Source organism: Athene cunicularia, assembly GCF_003259725.1.
Source record: "Athene cunicularia isolate RWA chromosome 14 unlocalized genomic scaffold, athCun1 chr14_part2, whole genome shotgun sequence".
In the NCBI taxonomy this organism is placed as follows: domain Eukaryota; kingdom Metazoa; phylum Chordata; class Aves; order Strigiformes; family Strigidae; genus Athene; species Athene cunicularia.
The window spans coordinates 101,343-123,281 of record NW_020799119.1 but is presented as its reverse complement, the minus strand read 5'-3'; the positions used below and the strand labels follow the sequence as shown (position 1 = coordinate 123,281).

The window sequence follows — 21,939 nt, the reverse complement described above, 5'->3', positions numbered from 1 at the left end:
GGCGGCCGCCCGGCAGGTGGGTACCGGCACCGGGAGCGGGATACCGGCCCGCGGTGCGGGGGGGATTTGCTTCGTCCCGGGCCCCCCTGCGCCGAAAGGCCGCCGGAGGGGTGGGGGTGGAGGTCGTGTCCGCGCCCCCCTCCCCTGTAGCTGTTAACCGTGTTTGTTGCCCCGCGGCTGGGCAGGGGCTGCCGGCGGGGAGCCGCGGGGTGCTGGGGCTCTGCTCCCTGCGCAGCCCCGGCGGAGGTGGGGGCCTGTCTGGGCTTCCCCAGGCCGTGGAAAGCAGAACCTGGCAGGGGCCGGCGCAGGGAGAGGCTGGGATGGAGCCATGGCCGGGGCACAGGGCCCTCGGGTCACTTGTGAGGGAAAATCTGAGCGCGGGGTCTGACTCACCGTGCAGCGGGGCGCTCCCGCCACAGCCGCCTCCCATCACGAGGTGCCGGTGCCTCGCCGGGACCCCACTGCAGCTCCGTGGCCTCGGCTCCTGCCCACTCCTCAGCTGCGGGTGCAGCCGAGCAGCAGAGATGGTCCCTGTCCCTGTTGGACCTCGCTCCTGCCTCCTGGGGCTGCCCTCTTCGTTTCTACTAAAAATGGCGTTCTGTGACAGCGCGCGTTGCCTGGCACACTGCTGCTGCCCAAACCAACGATTTGGGTTCAAATACAAGAGCTTCTGTCGCCGGCGTGGTGGTGGATGGTGTGTGCAGTATGTGTGGAACTGCACTGGCAAAAAGCAAGTCCAGGGTGGGCCACGTTACAAGCACAGGGAGACCAATTCCTTCTTGCAACTTAATTTGGGGTAATTAACCAAAGAGAGACTTCTCTCCAGTGTAATTAACCTGGAGGCTGTTACTCAGGTAGCCTGCCTAGCAGCCTCTCCTCCACATGCAGTGTGGTTAACTGAAGCACGCCATGGCTCTGGCCCAGTCACTCAGCGCCTCTTAGAGAGCGGAGCTGTGGCTGGGCGAGGGCTGGGGTCTGGGCGGGATGTCAAGCCGGGTCCACAGGGCGCTTCTGTGCCAGCACAAGGTGGGAGAGGGGCTGCCTCCAGATGATGTCCTCAAATTTCCTATGAAGAGTTTGCTGGGACATTTGCGCTTAGACGGGGAGGAGCGGTGCCAGCCTTTGGCAGCTGTTAGCAGGGACATCTCGCCAAGCGTGATTCTGTGCTGCCCTGCTTCTGGGCGAGTCAGAACAGCAGACTAATTAGAGTGAAATACAGGGTTCGTTAGGCTGGAAGTGCCTAGCATGGTCCTGTGGGAGTGGGGCATGGCAGCTGGGAAGAGTTGCCTGTGCCATTGTAGCTGTTCTGGTGTGAAAATAAAAATAATCTTCCTAGCTGGTGTAACAGGACCCCTGTGTGTTTACAGCGTAGGTTATCTTTAAAAAAAACACGTGGTGAGTTCTGCAGGTCTGAAGGCTGTTAAAATGGGGATTAACCAGATCTCGTGACTGTAGGTCAGGAACAGGTTTTCTTGGTGGCTTGGAAGAAGTGCCTGAGCCCTGCCACAGCAGGGGCGGTTGGTGGTGGAGACCCAGCTCTGCCAATCTGATTTATTGTCACTTTGTCCCTTCACAGCGCAGACAGCTCAGGTCCCAGCTGCTGACAGGGCACTATGTGCCGTTTTCCTTAGCAGAGGAGGAGAGCGAGTGCCTTGCCAGAGCTTTGAACCTGTGGCTGCTCAGACCATGCATGCCCTGGGCAGTGGCACTGACCTGGCAGCGGCGCCTGGGTTGTCACCATAGTGCTGGGGTTGCCTTTTGGGGTAGGGCAACTGCTTCTCCCCCTCGGATGGTCCCTTGACCTAGATGTCGTATAGTTGTATAGATTGAAGCAGGAAGGCAGGACAGCTTTGGCAGAGAAACAAAGACAGTCTGGAGCTGCTTAGCTCACTGGAGACTTAAACATGGGTTGTGGTAATGCAATAAAAATGCCCCCAGCAGAGCTTCTTCCCTTTTTCACGTGCTTGTTTAATAGAAATGAAAGTGATCTTAAAGTGATAAAAGGAAACATGGGTCTGCAGTTTCCCGGCTGACTGGGGCAACAGGCTGAGATTGGGGACTTGTGGGCGGGAGGTGAGGAGGGGCTGGATAAACACACCCGTGACCATAGAGGAGATGCTACAGGGCTGTGTTTATTCCTTCTATCTAATCTAAATCTCCCCTCTGTCAGTTTAACCCCTTACCCCTCATCCTATCCCTACACCCGAGTCCCTCCCCCCTTTCCCGCAGCCCCTTTCAGCCCTGGGGGGCCGCTCTAAGGTCTCCCTGCAGCCTTCTCTCCTCCAGCTGAACCCCCCAACTCTCCCAGCCTGTCCTCACAGGGGGGGCTCCAGCCCCCCCAGCATCTCCGTGGCCTCCTCTGGCCCCGCTCGAGCAGGTCCGTGTCCTTCTGCTGTTGGTGCCCCAGAGCTGGACCCAGCCCTGCAGGGGGGTCTCCCAGAGCGGAGCAGAGGGGGAGAATCCCCCCCTGGCCCTGCTGCCCACCCTGCTCTGGGTGCAGCCCAGCATCTCTAAATGTTATTAGTCTTGTTTTTTTTAACTTCAAGTAACAGGGTGCAAAATGCAGCCTTTGTGGCCGGGTGGCGATGCCGGCGGGCTGCTGCGCCTGCTGCAGTCAGAAAGTCTTGTCAGGGGGCGGGGAAGGGAGAAAAAGAGAAGTCTGCTGGGTGAGCCCCGATTCCTGGCAAAGGGGCTGCAGGTTTTGCCTCCCTTGGGTACCGGCAGAGAGGCTGCCTGTCCCTGCCTGCCCGCTGCCTGGAGCTGGCATCCTCAGAAAGCCCCTGCCCTCGGGTGGGGGCAGGAGCTTCCCCACGCAGAAGGGTTTTAGCAAGTCCAGACCCTTCTGCTGGGTGCTCGCAACGTCAGGGACTGTGGTGACGCTTTAGCCTGGAGAGAGGCAGGTGGGCCAAGACAAAACCAGCATCTCCCAGCCTCGTGCAGGTGAGGGGCAAGGAGCAGCTGTGTCCTGGAGTGCCGGTAGCTGAGTGGTGACGCCACGGGGAGAGTCTGGCCGCTTTCTCTCCCGTTATGGGCCTGGAGGTGAGGAGCCTCATTCTCTGCTGGTGTGGTGCGCTTTGGGGATGATGGCTGTGTTGGTTTGAAGCCTGGCACGGCTGTGGTTGTGCGGCAGAGGAGGGGGATTTCAGAAGCTCTGCAGCTCATCTCCCCCGTATGCTGCCGTGGCCGCTGACACAGCCTTGCAGGCTGGAGCCTTCCCACCCAAGCAGGTATCAGGGGGCTCCTCAGCAGAGTGCACTGGGGCCAAAAGGGCCCTGGGGGCTGGAAATCCTCTTCCTTCCCTCCCACTGCTTCTGCAGTACCCCAGTGGGCTCCTGATGTGGTCTGTGCAGCACTTTATCTCGTTGATAACGGAAAGCCACGTGCTTCCAGTTCGTTAGTGAGCAGCAGGATGGTGATAAGGGGCAGTGTATAAGAGATGTCTTCATGCCAGGCGGCGATCTCTGGGGCTGGGTGATGTCCTGCAGGGAACAGCCTCGCTGGCTTGTCCCTGTGGAAATGGGCTGTGCCGCAGTCAGACGCTTCCTATTTATGGGTTGGTTTCTGTGGTGCTTTAGCCTCAGCTGAAGTTATTCTGCTATTCACAAAAAGGGTTTATGCTCGGACTGCTCTGCTCAGAGGTAAAACACTGCTGTGGCATCACGTGTAGCGGTGTGGCTTCTTGTCACCTTTGCCAAATGGGGGTGCTGGCAGCAGTGCTGCTGTCTCCCACCCTGACGGGCGATGCTCCAGGCTGGTGCTGGTGTCTGCATTCACCTGCCGCTGTCTGACCTGGGAGATGATCCTTTCAGGGCATGAGGTGGTGGCTGAGATCTTCTGCCACATTTTTTTTCTTGTTGAGACTGATCCTGAATTTGCTGTCACCCTTCTTGCAGCAGTGCTGGAGCGGGTGGCAGTATGGTGAAGGGGGAAGGGGCCTCGGGCAGTCTCTAGCCCAGCCCCTGCTAGGAGTGGATCCCTTAGGCCGGGTCGCTCAGGGCTACACCCAGTGGAGGTTTGGGTATCTAACAGGGACGGAGACTCTCCACCCTCTCTGGCCCCAGGTTCAGTGGGTCGCCATCCTCAGGGTGAACGTTTGTCTCTGATATTGAAGCAGAAGTTCCCTTGCTGCAGCTTGTCTGCTGCTTCTTGTCCTGTCAGTGTGAATCTTCAAGGAAAGTCTGGCTCTGTCTTCTCTGTAACCTCTTGTTAGGTGTCTGGGGATGGCAAGAACATCTCCATGAGAAGCACCAGCTTCTCCTTGTACATTTTACCACATGCTCCAGGCCCCGAGTGTATTGCTGGACTCACTTCTGTGTCTCCGTGCCTTTCTTGTCCCAGGGACCCCAAACTGGCCACTGAGTCCCAGGTGTGCTATCGCAGGTGCCAGGTGGAGGCGTGGGATCCCTTCCCCGTACCTCCTGGCTGTGGTCTTGCACCACCCAGGAAGCAGTCGACCACCTCCGCTGCAGGTTTGTGCCACCAACTCCTCTTCAACTCATCCACCAGCTCGCTATAAGACTCTTCAGCAAAGCTGCTTTCTAACCACTGGGGCACGTCCATCCCAGGTGCAGGGCTTTGTATTTGCCTCTGTTGAACTCTGGGGGCTTCCCTGCAGACTGGCGAGGTCCCTCAGTGGAGCAGCCCTGCCCACCAGTATACCCACTGCCCCACGGACAAAGATGTTAAGCAGTTTTGGTCCAGGTCAAGGCTCTGTGCAGAGCTTCTGCATCTCTTTGCAGAGCTCAAAATGAGTCAGGAATTAGCTTTACCACCCAAATGGGGCGAGTGCTGGGTGCCTTTGCTGTTTGTCAGAGGCAGCTCAGCTAGCCCAAAAGCCTCTCCTGAGACAGGAGAGCTGTTAACCCATCTGTATCCTCTGGGTTTTAGCAACAGCACGTGTTATGTGGAGATAATCGTACCACAGTCACACCAACATCATATGTACCCGGGATCAGCAGCTGTCTTGGCCTGAGTTTGAAAAACATCCAAAGGAGGGGAGCGCTGTCCATGTGCTCAGTGAATCTTTGAGCTGTGCACAAATAACCTTCTGTCTTGGCTCCTGGTTGCCTGAATTCCTCCCTGTCCCTCTTATAAAAGTTGGGTGCCACTGGAAGTAGCTTTTTCCTGTCCTCCTGACATGTGACCCCTGTGCTGGGTGAGACGGGAGCCAGCCCTCCGTTCACAGAGCGGCTTGGCCCATCTGGATGCCGAGGGGATGCCAGGACTTGGGGAGAGGAGGGGCAGATTAAAAATGTGCTGCTTGTCTAACACAGTTCAGCTTCAGGTTCAACTGCAGCTTCTTTCTCTTTATCTGCACCTGGGCCCTGCTGTTACCTAGTCCATCGGGAGCGGAGCTGCCATGCCCTGGCCGCTTGCTCCATGGGGAAGGGGTGTAGGGGAGGGTGCCACTGGTTCAGCCACGTTTGGTCTCTGAGGACTCCCGTGGCTAGCAGGAGGACAATTTCTCCAAAGGGCTGGTCCTGTCTGAGGTCCTGGTGCCTGAAGTCTGAGCCCAGGCATGAGCAGGGAACATGGCACGAGTGATCGTTTCCATCTTGTTGTCTTGATCTTGCCCTGGACGCGTGGCATCTAACAGAAGCCTTAAATCCAGGTGCTTCCAGAAGCCAGGTGGAGGTGGGTTCCCTCGCACGGTCTCACCTTTGTCCCTCCCAGGGTTCCAGGGCAAGGACTGTGTCCTCCCCCCCTCCCCAGGGTGGCAGGGGCCCAGCTGGGTACCAGCGGGCACCACAAGGGGCAGTTCCTGCATCCAGCTCATAACTCTGTGTAAGTTCCCATCCCTCCCCCGGGGAGGTGACAGCTCTGGGTGCACCCAGCTTGTAGGAGCCACTGGTGATCCGCTCCGACTGCCAGGAAGAGGGTCTCCACATGGATCCTTTCCACAGGGATTGTGGAGCCATCACGGACCAGAACCAAATCCCAGGCTGGCCTCACCAAACCAGTGTCTGAAAATGGCTGATGGAGCACTTGGCTCAGCCCCTCCCGTGGGCTCAGGCTGCTGGGGCCAGCAGGACTCCAGAGAGGGTTTGCGAAGCTGGGGCAAAGCCCGCCTGCAGGTCAGGAAGTGGATGAGAACCTGCAACAGACGGAGAAATCGGAAAATAGGTCAGGCTGCAAACACAAAGGGATATTCTTCATCTGCAGTGACGTGTGTGGCTCCCAGCCGCTCCGGCCTGCACGTTCCGGACGGGATCGGTGGGGATTACAGCAGCAGGGGCTCGATCTGGGATCTGCTGGCTTGTCGGCAGAGAGGGACTGATGTGCCGGGGCCCCGCTGCTGCTCGCCATCCCTCTTCTCCAGTCCTTTCCCCCGCTAGCTGGGGATGGATGAGGCTCTGGAGTGGAATATCTTAATGTTGAGAAATAGTGTTTGGGCTGTGCGTAGTGACAGTGCTGCTCACACCCTTGTGCATCCCCGTGTTTTACAGCGGTGGAGGGGTGACGGCAGCTCGCCTGCTTCTGCTGGCTCCTCTTGCAGCGCTGCCCAGCGGGAGGCCGGCTTGGCTGCAGCCCCAGCCCCTGCCTGCATCAGCCAGGAGACAAGAGGGGTCCCAGACAGTCCAGAAACTCCTGTCACACAGTTGTGCTGCCAGTAACAAGCCTGAGTGGTCACCAGCAAAAGGAGAACCTGCTGCCCAGAGAAAGATGCAAATGTTGCTTCCCAGCATTGCCCTGGGGCCAGCTCAGAGAGGCCCCAGTGTCCCCAAGACTGTGTGGGAGCAACGTGCCCCCTTTCTCTGGTGTGTGCTGGCTGGCAGCCAGCCCGGCCATCGCTCTGCTCTTGGCTGCTTGGAGGGAGACGAATACACCGACGTGCTCGTGTCCCTGGCTGGGAGCTGCTCCCGTGGAGCAGAGGGCAGAGCCAAACGTGCCTTCGGCCACCGCTTAGTGCTGGCTGGGTGTGCGAGCCGAGGGATGGCCCCAGCACGTCTTGGTGTGCTTGTGACTGTGGAAATGGCACTTTCTGTTCAGGGGGGTCTGTCCCTCCCCAGCTCCAGGGGGTGTGGAACGTGCTGCTCAGCACGGGTTTGCTGGCTGCGTGGCTGCAGTGTTGGGATACCACGCGCATTGGCTGGAGGCTGTTGGTAACTCGTGCCAGCTCTTGGGGCACAGATGAGCCGCTGCCGGCTGGAACCTTCCCCAGGTGAGCCGCCTCTGCCAGCCAACAGGTTGGAGCAGCTTGCCCAAACCCCAGCAGGCAGCTGCTGCCTTGTGCTCCCTCCAGGGTGGCGGGTCCCCCTCCTCAGTGTGTCCCTCGAGAGCAGTCTTCTGTGGGTGCTGCACTTCGAGTGGCTCTGGCAGCGGGCAGGTGGTGGAGCTCAGCGAGGGGGCAGAGCACAAGCACCTACATGCCAGCTCCTTCCTTCTGCCAAGGCTTGCAGCACGCTCAGGAAATGACCCATTTTCCCTTCTCTCCTCAGCTCACTTCTTCCTCCTTCCTGCGCATTGGGCAGCTGAGCAATGTGGACCTCAATGAGGACATCCGTGAGCTGGTGAGTGGCACAGAAAGGAGCCCACCGTTACCGAGACCCCTTCTTCTGCTAACAGCTGCTTTTGTTGCCCTCCCTCACATCCCTCACATCACAAGGTCTCTGGTGCTTCCCCCTGGGCTGGGTGACCTTCGTGGCGTGGGCAGCTGCCTGCTGCTCTGCCTCGACCCTCGCTGCTTGCCCTTAGCCGCAGCACTGGCCCAAGGACATGGCAGTCCCTGCACCTCTCTGGGTGGCAGCACCAGCCCGCCAGCGCAGGGACCTGCCCCCGCTCCCGTCCCCTGCAGCAGGAGCACAAGCGGGTGGGCTGGGAAGGGTTTTTTTCCTTGTTGCCATGAGAGGTCCTTAAAGCTGCTTCTCTTGCCTGCTGCCCAGCTCGGTGTGAGGGCAGGGGAGGGGACATGCGGTGTGACAGCAGCTGGGGACAGGGCTGCCAGAAGAGGGGGGCATCTTGCAAAAACTCTCAGGTTGCAAGTTATACCCCCACTCCATGCACACCTGAAAAGCTTTTCTTCCCCAGGTGCTCCTGCCTCAGCTCCAGAGCCTTAGGAAAACAAATGACTTTTGCTGAATATTTCTTGCAGAATTCTTAAATTGGATGGAACATGTCTTAATCCTGCGCCCCGGAGGGGAGGCTGGGCCTGCTTTGGCTGTCGCTGTCATGTGGGGCCAGGGAGGGTTGTGGGGTGCTGCTGCCCCAGGGGCCCCCCCAGCATCCTCAGTAAATGCCCTAATTCGGAGCTGGGAACAGCTTGCACAGTCAAAGGCTTTTGGGAAACAGAATCTGGTTTCTGCCAAAAAACTTGGGCCTGCTTGAAATAGCTCCTTGCTTTCAGCCAAAGGAATTTCCTGCCGAGGTGAGAGGTTGCCCTCGGCCGGAGCACGGAGCCGCTCGGAGGCAGGGCCAGATCAGCATGGCGGTGTGGCACCCAGCCGGGCCAACTCTCCATCTGCTCCAAGGTCCTGCCCTGGGGGAGGCGGTGGGTGAGGGTGCACACCTGACAGCCTGTTCCAGCTGCCTTCGATCCCGTGCGTCCACCAGCCAGGGGAAATCATTGCAGATCCCGGCCTGCCAGGCAGCTTGCATTCTGCAGTCCTCCCTGCCTCTCCCGAGCGTAAAAACTGGTGTTAAACCAGCAGCTACGTGGCAGAGAGGAGGGTTGGACCTGGGTGTTGCCGTCCTGATTTGTGCATTGTATCCTGCAGGAGACCGAGCTCCCTCGGCAGCATCCTAACGAGATACCCCATAATGAGAAGCTCCTGTCACTCAAGTATGAGGTAAGCACCAATCTCCCCTGATCTCGGCTCTGCCCGCAGGGATGCAGCAGGTGAGGTACGTGGGGTGCCCAGCTAGGGAGTTTTCATTGAGGAAGGGGTGGGATTGAGGGAGAAAAATGGTTGAGGGGTGTGGAGGGGCAGGGGTGATGGTCTGAGGGCAGCCCTCTCCAGCACGGGCATCTCCTCCCCTGCACTAGACAGTAACAGCATCTCCCTTTCCTGAACTAGAGCCTGGACTATGACAACAGTGAAAACCAGCTGTTCCTGGAGGAGGAGAGGAGGATAAACCACACAGTGAGTCTCACTGGGACCTGGCTGCCCACTGTCCCCTGCAGCTGGGCTGGCCCAGGGAAGCTGTTCCCCCTGCCTGGCTGCTGGGGGGCTTTTCCATCCGAGGGAGGTTGTGCTCAAAGCAGTGCTTGAGTCAGGGTGGGTTTATGGGCACTGACCAGCTTGTGATGAGCTGTAAAACCTCGGGAGCAAGGACCCAGTGTAGGATGGTTCCAAAGGGAGCTCACCTGGGTGCGCCCGGTGGCGTTGCTGGGGGGCAGGTCCCTGAGCAGAGGGACTCCTGGAGCCATGCAAAGCGTCTGGCCTGGGGGCTTGGGGAGTCAGTGCTGCAGCAAGAAGCCAAACGGGAGGGGCCTGACAGAGGCAGGCAAGCGGGAAAAGAATGTCTGCTCTTAGGGATCCCACAGAGCAGCAAGGGCACTGACTTAAAATAAGTGAATTGTGGCCAGGCTTTGCAGTCATGGGTCAGCTGGCATTGGTTTTCCCTGGGCAGCTCTCCTTAGAGAGCTTAGGGCCGTGTTGGAGTCCCCCTGGTGCCGGTGGGGACCAGGTTGGGAACAGTGGGCTCTGATGCCTGGCTGTCCCTCAGGCTTTCCGGACGGTGGAGATCAAGCGCTGGGTCATCTGTGCCATGATTGGCATCCTCACCGGCCTCGTCGCCTGCTTCATCGACATCGTGGTGGAGAACCTGGCTGGGCTGAAGTACCGGGTGGTGAAGGGCAGTATCCTCCCACGGAGCTGTGGCTGCCAGCCAGCCGGGACCTGCGGGTTTCTGCTCCTGGTAGCCATGAGGGATGCTGGGGGAGAGGGCAGCGCTTCCTCGCCTGGCTTGGGTGGCACAGACCCTGCCACCCAAGGTGCTGCCGAGTGCCCAGCTGCTCTGCAGGGCCGAGCTGTGGCTGGGCACTGCCCTAACGGAGGAGGCTCCTCGCAGCAGCCCTGCCTGCCCTAAGTGCACAGGATCTGCTGCGCTGCCACAGCCCAAGAAGCATTTTAGCAAGTAGTTATCACGGTGGGAGGGATGGTACCCAACCAACGCCGGCCTTTTCCTTGAGCTGCTTCCTCAGACATTGACAAGTTCACGGAGAAAGGGGGCCTGTCTTTCTCCCTGTTACTCTGGGCCACCCTGAACGCCAGCGTGGTGATGGTGGGCTCGGTGATTGTTGCTTTCATAGAGGTAAGAGTTTGGAACTGGTCTGGGTTGGGGTTTCTCTGTGCCTCCTGCCCCGGCTCTTTACGTGGGGGAAGCGAGATCATGTCTCCCAAAACCATGCAAATTAATGTAATAGCAAATGTTTTTCTGCCCAGTTGGCTCTTGTAGCCCCGGTTCCTCAGCGCTGGCTCCAGCTATGCTGTCAAGTTTCTCTGGGGTTGTCAGACTGATGGGATGTGCTGCCCTTCGCTGGCAGCCTGGGGCAGAGGGTGTGCCCCAGCCTTGGGTGTGGGTGCAGCTCTCACAAGCCTTAGCCTTGGCTCGGCCTCTCCACGTCGGGCATGCGTGAGCACTGGCAGAGAGCAGGCTGGTCGGGTGCCTCAGGGACACGCTCTGGAGCACAAGCCAGAAACTGGGGCTGGGTATGTCTGGGAGGGAGCCACAGCTCCCTGTGGGCCACTTTGAGTCAGCGGTGTCTTCCTTGTGGCTTTGCCCCTGCTCTCCTTGGCCACCGAGTGTGAGCCTTATGCAGCACAGGGCCTCTTGCCGTGGCACCGTGGTGGAAACACCATCGTGTCCCCCAAGAACCCAGCCAGCTCCTTCTCCCTGGCCCATTTGCCCTTAGGGGCAGTGGGTGGGTGCCTCCCTCAAACCCACCTCCAAAGCCTGTAGAGACTTTGGCCTCACCTCTGAGCCTCTTCAAGGGTGTGCTCGGTGTGCCCTGTGCTGGGAGACAAGGCTGAGGTGGCCAGTGTGTCCCCATCCTGTATGTGGCAGCCACTCACGCTCTCCCTGCTCCCTGCAGCCCGTCGCAGCCGGCAGTGGCATTCCCCAGATCAAATGCTATCTCAACGGTGTGAAGATCCCACACGTTGTCCGTCTGAAGGTAGGAAGCGGGAGGTGGTGGGATGAATGCCTTCTGCTCGTGGTGGGCCTGTTGTGTCCTCCTGGGATGGTCCCTGCCCGTGCTGCGGCAGGGGAGGAGCTGGCACCAGCTCCTGGCCGCTCTGCTGCGCCGCCTGGCTCTGTAGCTGTTCCCTCTGGTGTCGAGAGTTAAACCTCCTGCCGTGGGATCGGCAGCAGGTGCTGGGAAGAGCAGCTTTGGGTAGTTCTTTGCTCTGGCCAAGAAGAAAATTGGCCAACCCCATTGCCACAACGCGGGGCTGAGAATCACGAGTTCTCCGGGGTCGCTGGCTCCTGCCCCTGCGGCTGGCTGGGTCTGGGTCCCCTGTGGCTGCTGCGGGCGTGCTCCTCGTGCCACCCGTGTGCTGTGTTGTGCCTGTTGTCTCTGTTTTGCAGACCCTGGTGATCAAAGTCTGCGGGGTCATCCTCTCGGTGGTTGGCGGCCTGGCTGTTGGGAAGGTGATGTGCACAAAGCGCTCCCTGGCACGCTGCTGCCCTGTTGTTTTCCCCTGCTGGCACATGTGCTGCAGCCCGTCACCAGCCCTGTGCTGGCCAAGGTGACCTGCGGTGTGGCCAGTCCTGGGGAGCCCCTGGGGCGCACAGTGCCAGCCCCCAGGGTGTATGGTGGCACTGAGCAGCCTCCATCCGTTGGTAGTGGTCCCTGCAGACGTGAGATGGGGGAGACCTGGGTGCCCCGTTGGGACCTTTCCAGCTTGCTGGGATCCAGGGCAGGCAAGGGAAGCCCCTGTCTGCTTGGCAGGAGGGAGCACTGGTGGGAACAGGAGGTGGCCACAAGAGCCACTTGCTAGAACGAGGATTTAAGGGGGGAAAAAATGTCACGGTCTGTGTTTCCTGGAAAGAAATCCAGCCAGCTTCATCAGGGCTGCAGCATGGGGAGCAGCATTCAGCCATCCCTGACTGTCCCTGGGCTGCTTCCTCCTCTGACCGGGCTCTGCTCTGCTGCCCGTAGGAAGGGCCCATGATTCACTCCGGAGCGGTGATTGCTGCTGGGATCTCGCAGGGAAGATCCACGTCTTTAAAGCGAGACTTCAAGGTTGGTGTGGAGCTGAGGGGGGCTGTGCTGCAGGTGTCCCTCCTCTGCCCAAACCGGGCTGGTCCTCGGGCTCGTGTATGACGTACCCCGTGTCTCCCCTAAACTCATGCCTGTGGCCAGCCCTAAGCCTGCCTTTGCTTTGTGGCTTCAGATCTTCGAGTACTTCCGCAGAGACACGGAAAAGAGGGACTTTGTCTCGGCTGGAGCTGCTGCTGGTGTCTCGGCTGCGTTTGGTGCCCCCGTGGGTATGTGTCTTGGCTCTCTGACGCTGGGTGGTACCTGCACGTGGATCTCATCAGGACGTTGCTCCCACATGCATGGAGGCAGCTACCGTGATCTGCTTCGGGCACTGTAGAAGCCCTCTCACAAAATGTCCAGCCCTGCCCCAAGCTGTCCTGCCAGGCCACGCAAGTCTTGGCAGGAGAGGAGAGGGGGAGTCATCTGTCTTGGATTCCAAATGTTGCCTCCCTGGGGTGGAGGAGGGCAGTGGAGGGGCTTCGCTGCCATCAGTACATCACTGATGGCTTGCTGGGCTTGCTGGAGCCTGTGAAGCGTGGGGCAGTGTGGGGCACGTGGGCTGGGATGAATTTGGGCACCTTGGCTGGTGCTGTGAGCCAAGGGTCTGTGGCACGCCCCCCCTCTGAAGGTGTTTGGGTCTCGCATTTGCAGGCGGTGTCCTCTTCAGCTTGGAGGAAGGGGCTTCCTTCTGGAACCAGTTCCTGACGTGGAGAATCGTAAGTGCTGGAAAGCAGGAGCAGTAAATTGAGCACTGCTGGCTCCAATATGAGGCGTTGCCTTTTCCTGATGCCCTGCAGCCTCAGGCCTCCTGCCATCCCTGGCCCAGCTGGGCAGCCATGTGTAACACATCCCAGGGAACAGCCTCCCAGCTCCCCTTCTGTGCCCTGCTCCTCAGGAGTTGAACTTGGGCCTGGCTGAGCTCCATCTTGCCGCCAACTCCTTTCCAAGGGAGCTGCCTTGGGCTGTGCCCGAGGGCAATGGCGAGACAAAAGGAGGAGCGAGCCCCTGGTCAGTGTAAGCTGCACAGGGAACGTGGCCTCTTGTCCCCACCACACCGTGGGTACCAAGCCCTACCCCAGGGCCTCACAGGGGTGGTTCGGGGTAGTGCGGGGTGCACGTGGTGAGGGAGTAGAGCTGGAGGCATCTGGCAGTGACTGGGCTGCGTTCTCCTTCCAGTTCTTCGCCTCCATGATCTCTACATTCACTCTGAACTCTGTCCTGAGTGTTTACCATGGCAATGCTTGGGATCTCTCCAGCCCTGGGCTCATCAACTTCGGCAGGTTTGATAACGAGGTACGGCACAGGTATTGCCCATGCAGGGCTCTGTTGTGGGGGTTGGAAGCAGCTCACAGCAGCTTGGGGCCACCAGTCTGTCTTAAAACATCACCCAAGGGCTGAGGCAGACTGTGGGGTCTGGCCAGATCCCAGCTCCTCTCACCCCAACAGGAGCTTTTCTGCAGCCACTGCTGGGGCTGGGGGCTGCGAGGTGTCCAGGGGAGACTTTAGAGCAGCTCTGGGAGCCGCTCACCAGCGCAGGCTTGTGCTGTTCCAGCAGACGGTGACCAGCTGCCAGGCTGCAAATGGGCCAGGAGATCTGAAACCCGTTTCTTTTTTGCTTGCAGAAAATGGGATACACGATACAGGAAATTCCTATCTTCATCTTCATGGGAGTGGTTGGTAAGAAAGTGCTGCTCTTTCAATTTGATTAGTCTGAATAATTTCCTCTGTTCTCTGTCTGGGTATAGAAAGCTTTGGGATCCAGTTTCCTGGGGAGAATGGGAAATCCATTAAACTCTGGAGGAGAGGCTGCCTGTGGGGCTTAGTCGGGGGTGAGAGCTGGATCCTGGCCCAACCCTTACCCTTGTAGCAGAGGTCAGCCCCTTTAGACCACGTACTGCAAAGGCGTGGAGTGGGGTCAGTGTGTTGCGGTCGTGGGCAGCCCCTTGCTTTCAAACAAGCTGCCATTATCCCCGCAGAGTCAGCCTGTCCCTCGCTTGCCTAGTGCCAGCGCTGTGACACTGGCCCCTGGCCACCCCGCTGGTGGTGCTGGGCTCCTCTTGGTGTCAGGTCCTGGCTGTCTCTGCAGGGACAGCGTCCACATGTCCCAGGGCTGCCGGTCACGCTGGATGGGTTGTTGATGCCTCCTTGAGCTTTGTGGGTTCCTTGTGTCCTGGGCAGCCGTAGGAGAGCCTGGGACCTGTGTGCTGAGCTTTTCCTCTTTTGCATTTGCAGGCGGGATCCTCGGGGCCCTGTTCAATGCCCTCAATTACTGGTTAACGATGTTCCGGATCAGGTAAGAGCTTGTGAGTGACGAAGGTGATTGACGTGGGTTGGCTGACACCTTCTGCACTCCCTCAAAGTGGCATTCCCAGCCAGAGCCAGGCTGTGATCTCACACTTAGCGTAAGCAAAAGCAGCCCCTGGAAGCTGGGAGCAGAGGTGCCACCTCCCTCTCACTGCTTGTGGTTGAGGCTGTGGTGTGAGCATCCCACTGTTCCTCTGACCCTGCTGAGTGTTTCTCTTCCGTGACTTGAGGGCCCAAAGAAGGGCAAACACTGTGCAGGCCTGACTGTTATGTGCTTCTGAGAGTAACGGGAGAACAGAGCGAGCTGCTAAAGCTATCCAAGCCCAGACGGGCACAGCCAATACTTGTCACCAGCTTTTCAAACACCAAGACCAGCCTCGTGGCCTCAGGGAGGGACGACCTGTGGCAGTGGAGCGGTGAGGGGCCTGCAGCAGCTTCCAGGGCAGCGCTCCTCTTGGGCCTTCATAGGCTGCAGCTTTCTGGGCTTGGCTCTGCACTCTCCCCCGGCCAGATCACATCAGCTTTTCCGTGGGGGCTGTGCCCAGCCCTGTGCCCGGCAGGCAGGTGCCTCTGCTGGAGCCGGCTGGGCAAAGCTGCTCCTGCCACTGCCTCCCGCCCCAGGTCCCCAGGACAGCTTTACCAGAGGACAGAGTGCGGGACAGCCTGGCAGGGCCTGGGTGCCCGATGTGACGTGCCAAGCCAGGCTGCGGGTGATCCTGCCCGTGCCCCTGGGTGCCACCCTCGCTCCTCCCCTCCCTTTGCAGGTACATCCACCGGCCCTGCCTCCAGGTGGTCGAGGCCATGCTGGTGGCAGCTGTGACAGCAACTGTGGGGTTTGTTATGATTTACTGCTCGAGAGACTGCCAGCCCATCCAGGGGAGCACGGTGGCATATCCCCTGCAGGTAGGAGGTGCTGGAGAACGGCCTTCCGGAGTGGGGGGGTACCCCGAGACTGGGCAGTGGCTGAGGGCTGAGCAGGGAGACAAGACCCTGCTGGGTTTTGTGGCACTGGACCTCACGGTCAGTGCCCTCCGCTGCAGGCAGAGCTGGAGACCCAAGTGTGGTGTTGGTGTGCGTGCTGCCCGGAGCTGCCTCCTCAGCGCCACACGTCCCCTGAGCCTGGCAGCCCGGACCTGCCACTTGTAATTCTCTCTTCTCTTCCCCCTCAGCTTTTCTGTGCTGATGGAGAGTACAACTCCATGGCCACTGCCTTCTTCAATACACCCGAGAAGAGTGTTGTCAACCTCTTCCATGACCCTCCAGGTCTGTACCCAGTGAGCGGGTCCTGGAACGTGAGCAGAGAGGGGCTGGGCTCATGCTGGGGGGCTGACCCGTTCCCTGGCCACTCGTGAGGGGAGACGGGGTGATCAGCACAGCCCTGTGAGGGCAGGATGGGATCCAGCCAAGCACCGGGCCTGCTCTTTTCCTGCGGTGGTGGAAGGAGGAAGGACAGGTGCTGTGCCTGGTGGCACCTACGAGCTCAGCCGAAGGGCTGTGGTCAGGAGCCTGTGCATGAGGACCTGGTGTTGTTTGTGCATGTTTGCAAGCTGTTGCTTCTGAGTTGCGTGGGGACGTGTCTGACCCTCGCTGGCTGTCTGAAGCCCGTCCTGGAGATGTCCCTGGCTGTTTTCTTAATTAGCGCTGCCTTTTGTCCCAAAATGACTTTACCTTCTGGGCAGGTTGCGGAGGTGGATCTTGGGGGTTGGATTTGCTTGAGAAACACAATTTGGTTTCCAAGTTCCAGCTCCCATTTCCCTCAGACTTAGTGTAGTAACAGCTTGCCCTCTGTCTGCTGCTCTGTGGTTTGTGCCCAGCTGCATGTGGGCAGGGAGCAGACGGCTCTGAATTTCTAGACCCTCATCCCAGAGAGTGCAGCTTGGCCACCTAAAGCCCAAGGGATGACTGTCCTGTGTCTTGGGGCCGCTCCCTGCGGTGCTGGGTCCTCCCTGGCTCAGGGCTCTGGTCTGTTGACCTCTCTGTGAAGGAGAAGTTGCAAAGTACCTACTTAAACTAGACTGAGCTGCTCAGCAATCCTGAAATAGTAGTCGGCCGAGTCCTGGGGACAGCAGGGTCTCGCTGTGATGGCACAGCCCATGCTGTGGGGCAGCTTGGAACTGGCCGGAGCAGCCGGGACGGGAAGGGGTTTGCAGAACCTGCTGAGCTGATCCCGAAGCTGGCGGCAGGACCCCTGCCAGCTCCCCAGCACCTCTGTCCTCCCGACCCTGTCCTGCAGCACTGGCAGTCCCTTGGGCTCTGAAGTTCGTCACGCTGCCTGGTGGGAGGCTGGGAACGGCAGGGCTGGGAGGGGATGGGTCATCACGGGTCGCGAGATGGAGGAAAGGCGCGTGCTGGACTCGGTGGGGTGGGAGGGCTTGGGATGGCACCGGCCAGCTGGCCCTTGATGGCGCAGAAACAACCTAAAGAGCTGTTTTGAAAGGCTTGTGCTGCCAGGGGGGAAGGTGCGCCCAGTGAGAGGGGCTTTCGCTGCTGGGAGTGGAAGTCGTGGGACTGCTGCTCTGTTCCCCTGAGGCCGCAGCCCATCGCGGTATCCTCTGGGCCGCAGGACCAGCACTGACTCTCCATTCTCTCCGCCTCAGGTTCCTACAACCCCATGACACTGGGCATGTTCACACTGATGTATTTCTTCCTGGCCTGCTGGACCTACGGCCTCACGGTGTCTGCAGGGGTCTTCATCCCCTCCCTGCTGATCGGCGCTGCCTGGGGGAGGCTCTTTGGCATCTCCCTGTCCTACCTGACCAAAGGCTCGGTGAGTCCTTGGTGGGAAGGGGTGTTGGGCAGTGGGAGCCACGGTGCCCAGCCCCCTCCCTCACTGCTGGGCAGGCAGCGTGTGCATGGAGCTGGCTGAGAGCTTGGCACAGCTGTCTGGAGTGGGTTGGCTCCTCACTTGATGTCTGTCTGAGCTTTCCCATGTCCTGGTGGAGCCCTGCCAGCAGCTGGGCTGTGCGGGCAGCCTCAGGCACTCCTCCCTGCTTTGGAGGGGGGTTTGGGGGCCAGGGCACTGCTCACTGTCTTTGGATGCCCTGGAGCCAGCAGCTGACTCGTCTCCTTCTCTCTCCTGTGCTCAGATCTGGGCTGACCCCGGGAAGTACGCCCTGATGGGCGCTGCCGCACAGCTGGGTGAGTTCCCCATGGCAGGGTTTTGGCCACCTCCTGCTCATGTCGCGGTGAAGGTGGCATAGGAAAAAGCAATCCCTGCTTCCCTGGCACAGCTTCTTCCCCAGCTGAAGCCCAGCCTGGCTGTCAGCTCCCTAACAGCCCTGCCACACACAGGCAGCGCTGGGGCACTAGTGAGGGCTGGGCTCATCCAGGGCAGCCCTGCCTGTGCGGGCAGGCCTGGACTGCTGTGCAGAGACTTGGGGGCCTCGAGTGTTCTGCTATCCCCTCGCCCCATGTTCCCCTCTGCCCTCCCACCCCAAACCCCTTGGGTCTCTCTCGCAGGCGGGATAGTGCGGATGACGCTGAGTCTCACGGTCATCATGATGGAGGCAACGGGCAACGTCACCTATGGCTTCCCCATCATGCTGGTGCTGATGACAGCAAAGATTGTGGGAGATTACTTTGTGGAGGTGAGGGCTGGTGTGCTCACCAGCACATCGTGAGAGGCCGTGGGTCAGGGTTGGTGATGCTGGGGAGCTGTGGGAGGGCCAGGGCAGGAATGTGCTCCCTCTCGGAGGTGAGCTGCTGCCTGGCTGTACCTATCGGCATCTCGCCAGGCTTCTCCTGATGGCTCGGCTCTCGTTTCAGGGGCTCTACGACATGCACATCCAGCTGCAGAGTGTGCCCTTCCTGCACTGGGAGGCTCCGGTGACGTCCCACTCCCTTACGGCCAGGTAGGTGGGCTGGGGGCTGCTCGTCACTCCTGGGGTGGCAGCTTTTGGACCACGTTGTTGGCTTGAGCTGATGGTGTAGGTGGTGGCACACTTTGGTCCCAGGAGCCTGCTGTCCCTTGGTGCCACCAGCCCAGCTCCTTCCCCAGCAGAGCCTGTGGCCTGCAGCACATTCCCTTCCCATGTCCCTGGCAGGTTTTGGGGACAGAGGAGGTATCAGGGCTGTGGAGGCGTGGGTATTGGGAGGATATTTGGGGCGTGGGGCTGTGTTTCACACTGAGCCTTCCCTGCAGGGAGGTCATGAGCGCTCCCGTCACCTGCCTGCGGAGGATCGAGCGAGTGGGCACAGTTGTGGACATCCTCAGCGACACCTCCTCCAACCACAACGGCTTCCCGGTGGTGGAGAGCAACCCTGACGCCTCGCAGGTGGGCTGGGTGCTGCCTGTGAGGGGTCAGCCGTGCAGGGGCTGGCGGTGGCGTGGGCCCCTCGCCCTTGTCCCCCCGCCCTTCCCAGCCCCGTCTGACACACAGTGCTCTGTCGCAGGTGGCAGGACTGCGGGGTTTGATCCTGCGTTCCCAGCTCATCGTCCTGCTGAAGCACAAGGTGGGTGACGCTGCGTGGAGGCCGGTGGGGCTGTGTCTGAGCCCCGGTGCCCTGTCCCACTGCTGCCTCAGGCCCCTTGCTGCCTGCCCTGCTCGGGAGATGCTGGCAGAGGGTCCCTGTCATCTCAGGGGACAGGCTCAGCTGAGGAGATGGTGGGGGCTGCTGTGCTGGGGTTACCCCAGCATCATCCTGCACCCCACTGGGCTCACAAACCCCGAGTGAATGGGAAACACGCTGTTCTTCTGCAGATGGTCCCTCTGCCCCGCTCCTGCCCTCTTCTCTCCCTGCTGCTGTGCATTGCCCTGGCCCCAGTGCCTGTCGGTGCTGTGGGATGGTCCCTGACAGTCTCTTTCCTCACCAGGTTTTTGTGGAAAGGGCCAACCTGAGCCTGGTGCAGCGGCGACTGAAGCTGAAGGATTTTCGGGACGCCTACCCCCGTTTCCCCCCCATCCAGTCCATCCACGTCTCCCAGGATGAGCGTGAGTGCATGATCGACCTCAGCGAGTTCATGAACCCCTCGCCCTACACCGTGCCTCAGGTAATGGCCAGGGACCCCTCTGCACCCCAGCATCCTGGGATCGAGGGTGGGCGATGGGTGCTGGTGGGGGTGCTGCAGCCCACGAGCCCCGCTCTGCCTTGCAGGAGGCATCTCTGCCACGTGTCTTCAAGCTCTTCCGAGCCCTGGGGCTGCGGCACTTGGTGGTGGTGGACAATCGCAATGAGGTGAGCCCCCGCCCGTGCGGGCAGCCTGGGCTCCTTGGGGCGGTGGGGGGACAACATGCTGCCCTTACCCTCCGGCTCTGCGTGCCAGCATGGGGCTGGAGCCTGTCCCTCTCCTGGCAGGTGGTGGGCATGGTGACCCGCAAGGACCTCGCCAGGTACCGCCTGGGGAAGGAAGGCCTGGAGGAGCTCTCGCTAGCCCAGACGTGATGCGGGGCAGTGCTGCCCAGCAGAGACACGCCCTGGCCCCTGGGAGCCGGGGCCCCCCTTTTGCGGGAGGCAGGGAGAGGCCTGGGCCAGCCTGTGCAGGCATCGCGGTGCCCGGGACACTGGCATGGCCGTGCTGCCCCGGCTCTGCTGCCCGTCACTGCCTTCCCACCTCTGCTCTCCCCTCTTCTCACCCCTTTCTTTGCTTCACCGAGGGATCAAAACACACCCTTGGCTCTGTTAGCTCCTGGCGTAGGCTCTCCCTGAGGACTGGGCGAAGGCTGGAGTGTGCCAGAGGCAGCAGAAGTGCCCTGCTGCGCTGGGCACAGTCCTCTGCCGTGGCACGTGGCCTCCATCACCTCATGCACCCAGCCTGGGCTGTGTGGGACCTAGCCCTGCCCCGGCCCCTGCCGCAGGGCCTGTGTGGGGAGCGGGAGGGGACATGGTGGTGGGGCTCCCTCCTGCTCCCAGGGCCCCCTGCCCTGTGCTCCTGCTGCGTCAGGCTGAGCCCTGGGGCAGACACTTGCATCTCTGGCTGGAAGTGGAAGAGGGGGCTGTGCCCTGCTTGGCTGTGCAATAAAAGGGTTCCCATGGTTCAGCAGCTGCTGCCTCTTGCTCTTTCTTGGCTCCCTTGGCCCCTCTGCCCCCAACCTGCCTCTGGGGAGACACCTCTGGGCTTTGGGGCAGGGATGGGGAGGGGAAAGCTGCCTGCTCTGGGACGGTGTTGGTCCTGTAGCCTGTGCCCCTCCTGCCCTCCTCTCACCATTGCTGCTGCCTCTCCCCTTGGCCTGTGCCAGGTACCCCAAAACCCACCACCAGTCCTGGATCTGGCTGGGGGGAGGCAGCAGAGCCTGCACTCCCCTGGGTGCTGAGGAGAGCTACAGCCCTGGCCCATCAGCTCCCTCCTCTCCCACCATCCCTGCTCCTCACCTTGGCATTGCTCCCTCCTCACTTGGGCAGGGGCAACCTGGTGCCACCAGGGGCTTTTGACTGCAGAATACTGTGCTGAAATAAAGCCTGTTTGTACTTTTATGGGGGTGCTGCCTGTTTCTTGCTTCCCCTCTTCCCCTAGTGGCACTGCCCAGGCTCAGAGCCGTGTCTCTCAGTGTCCCCCTAGGGCTGAGCTGAGCCCCATCCCCACTGTTGGTGCTGGGAGGGCACAAGCTGGGGGGGATGCAGCGGTCCCTGGGTGCTTTTCCTTTTCAAGGCCAACAAAGAGCCACCACAAAGTGGAGAATGCCTCAGCTGGGCGCTGGGAGCCGCCTGGTCGAGCGGCGGGGGCTGTGGGGAAGGGCCAGCCGCTCTCCCAGCACCCCGGGCTGGCCCCGCTCTCTCCTGTGTGGGTCCAGTTCCTCGGCGCTGCCCTAGGGCAGGGGACCCACGGGGTGCAGCGGGTCCCCGCGGCAGTGATGGGTCCCCGCTGGGTGATGGCAGCCGGGTGCTTTATGAGGCCCTATGTCGCCCTTTGCCCTGGTGCAGCTGAGATAAGGGGATGGGATCCACCAACTTGGGCCGCAGAGTAAACACGGGCTGCTGGCTCCTGCCGGCACCGCGCTTCCCTCTTCTTCCTGCTGCCAGGGTGGCCCGTGGTCCCCCGAGGGCCACGCCAAGCAGCAGGGACACCGCAGTGGTGGGTGGCAAAGGACACGGCACGCTCTGGTGCCTGGCAGGAGTCATTTATTCACTCATCCCATCACCGGTTCTGACCCAGCAGCTCCAGGTACCCCGGTGCTGGCACTGGGGCTGCCAGGTTTATCATTAACTGGGCGGCACGTGGTGGGGCCGGGGGCCCCCGGGGCCGTGGTGGGGTCACAGCCCAGCAAAGGGCTCGGCCTCCAGCTCTGGGTGGCCCGGCTCAGGTGGCAGCTCCCGCCCGGCGCCTGGCAGCTCCAGCCCCGGCTCCACCGTCCAGTTGGCCAGGAGGTCGCTGAAGTCGGGGGTGCTGGTGTGGAGGAGGCCGACAGCGCCGGGGCCCGGCTCCCTCCAGAAGGAGGGCGGCAGCTTCCTCCGGTGCATGGGAGTGATGTGGCCGTATTTCCTCTCCAGCCGCT

At 60.6% G+C, this 21,939-nt stretch overlaps 2 protein-coding genes across 2 annotated transcripts in view; one reads left to right on the top strand and one right to left on the bottom strand.

Moving 5' to 3' along the window:
* Positions 1 to 20,489, top strand: part of CLCN7 (chloride voltage-gated channel 7) — a 34,925-nt gene extending 14,436 nt beyond the window's left edge. The window contains exons 3-26 of the mRNA XM_026859373.1: positions 7,438 to 7,511; positions 8,715 to 8,786; positions 9,015 to 9,080; positions 9,667 to 9,799; positions 10,145 to 10,254; positions 11,036 to 11,116; positions 11,530 to 11,592; positions 12,104 to 12,187; positions 12,339 to 12,432; positions 12,857 to 12,921; positions 13,382 to 13,498; positions 13,828 to 13,882; positions 14,438 to 14,498; positions 15,274 to 15,412; positions 15,679 to 15,772; positions 17,107 to 17,276; positions 17,596 to 17,647; positions 17,969 to 18,096; positions 18,275 to 18,360; positions 18,651 to 18,783; positions 18,902 to 18,961; positions 19,323 to 19,499; positions 19,604 to 19,684; positions 19,805 to 20,489. Of these exons, the coding sequence (XP_026715174.1) occupies positions 7,438 to 7,511; positions 8,715 to 8,786; positions 9,015 to 9,080; positions 9,667 to 9,799; positions 10,145 to 10,254; positions 11,036 to 11,116; positions 11,530 to 11,592; positions 12,104 to 12,187; positions 12,339 to 12,432; positions 12,857 to 12,921; positions 13,382 to 13,498; positions 13,828 to 13,882; positions 14,438 to 14,498; positions 15,274 to 15,412; positions 15,679 to 15,772; positions 17,107 to 17,276; positions 17,596 to 17,647; positions 17,969 to 18,096; positions 18,275 to 18,360; positions 18,651 to 18,783; positions 18,902 to 18,961; positions 19,323 to 19,499; positions 19,604 to 19,684; positions 19,805 to 19,891 (2,282 nt within the window). The 3' untranslated portion in view covers positions 19,892 to 20,489. The remainder of the gene's footprint in view (positions 1 to 7,437; positions 7,512 to 8,714; positions 8,787 to 9,014; positions 9,081 to 9,666; positions 9,800 to 10,144; positions 10,255 to 11,035; positions 11,117 to 11,529; positions 11,593 to 12,103; positions 12,188 to 12,338; positions 12,433 to 12,856; positions 12,922 to 13,381; positions 13,499 to 13,827; positions 13,883 to 14,437; positions 14,499 to 15,273; positions 15,413 to 15,678; positions 15,773 to 17,106; positions 17,277 to 17,595; positions 17,648 to 17,968; positions 18,097 to 18,274; positions 18,361 to 18,650; positions 18,784 to 18,901; positions 18,962 to 19,322; positions 19,500 to 19,603; positions 19,685 to 19,804) is intronic.
* Positions 20,490 to 21,697: 1,208 nt separating this feature from the next.
* The window catches only part of LOC113485908 (phospholipid phosphatase-related protein type 3), a 1,784-nt gene continuing 1,542 nt past the window's right edge, over positions 21,698 to 21,939 (bottom strand). Inside the window, exon 3 of the mRNA XM_026859357.1 lies at positions 21,698 to 21,830. Within this exon, the coding sequence (XP_026715158.1) occupies positions 21,698 to 21,830 (133 nt within the window). The remainder of the gene's footprint in view (positions 21,831 to 21,939) is intronic.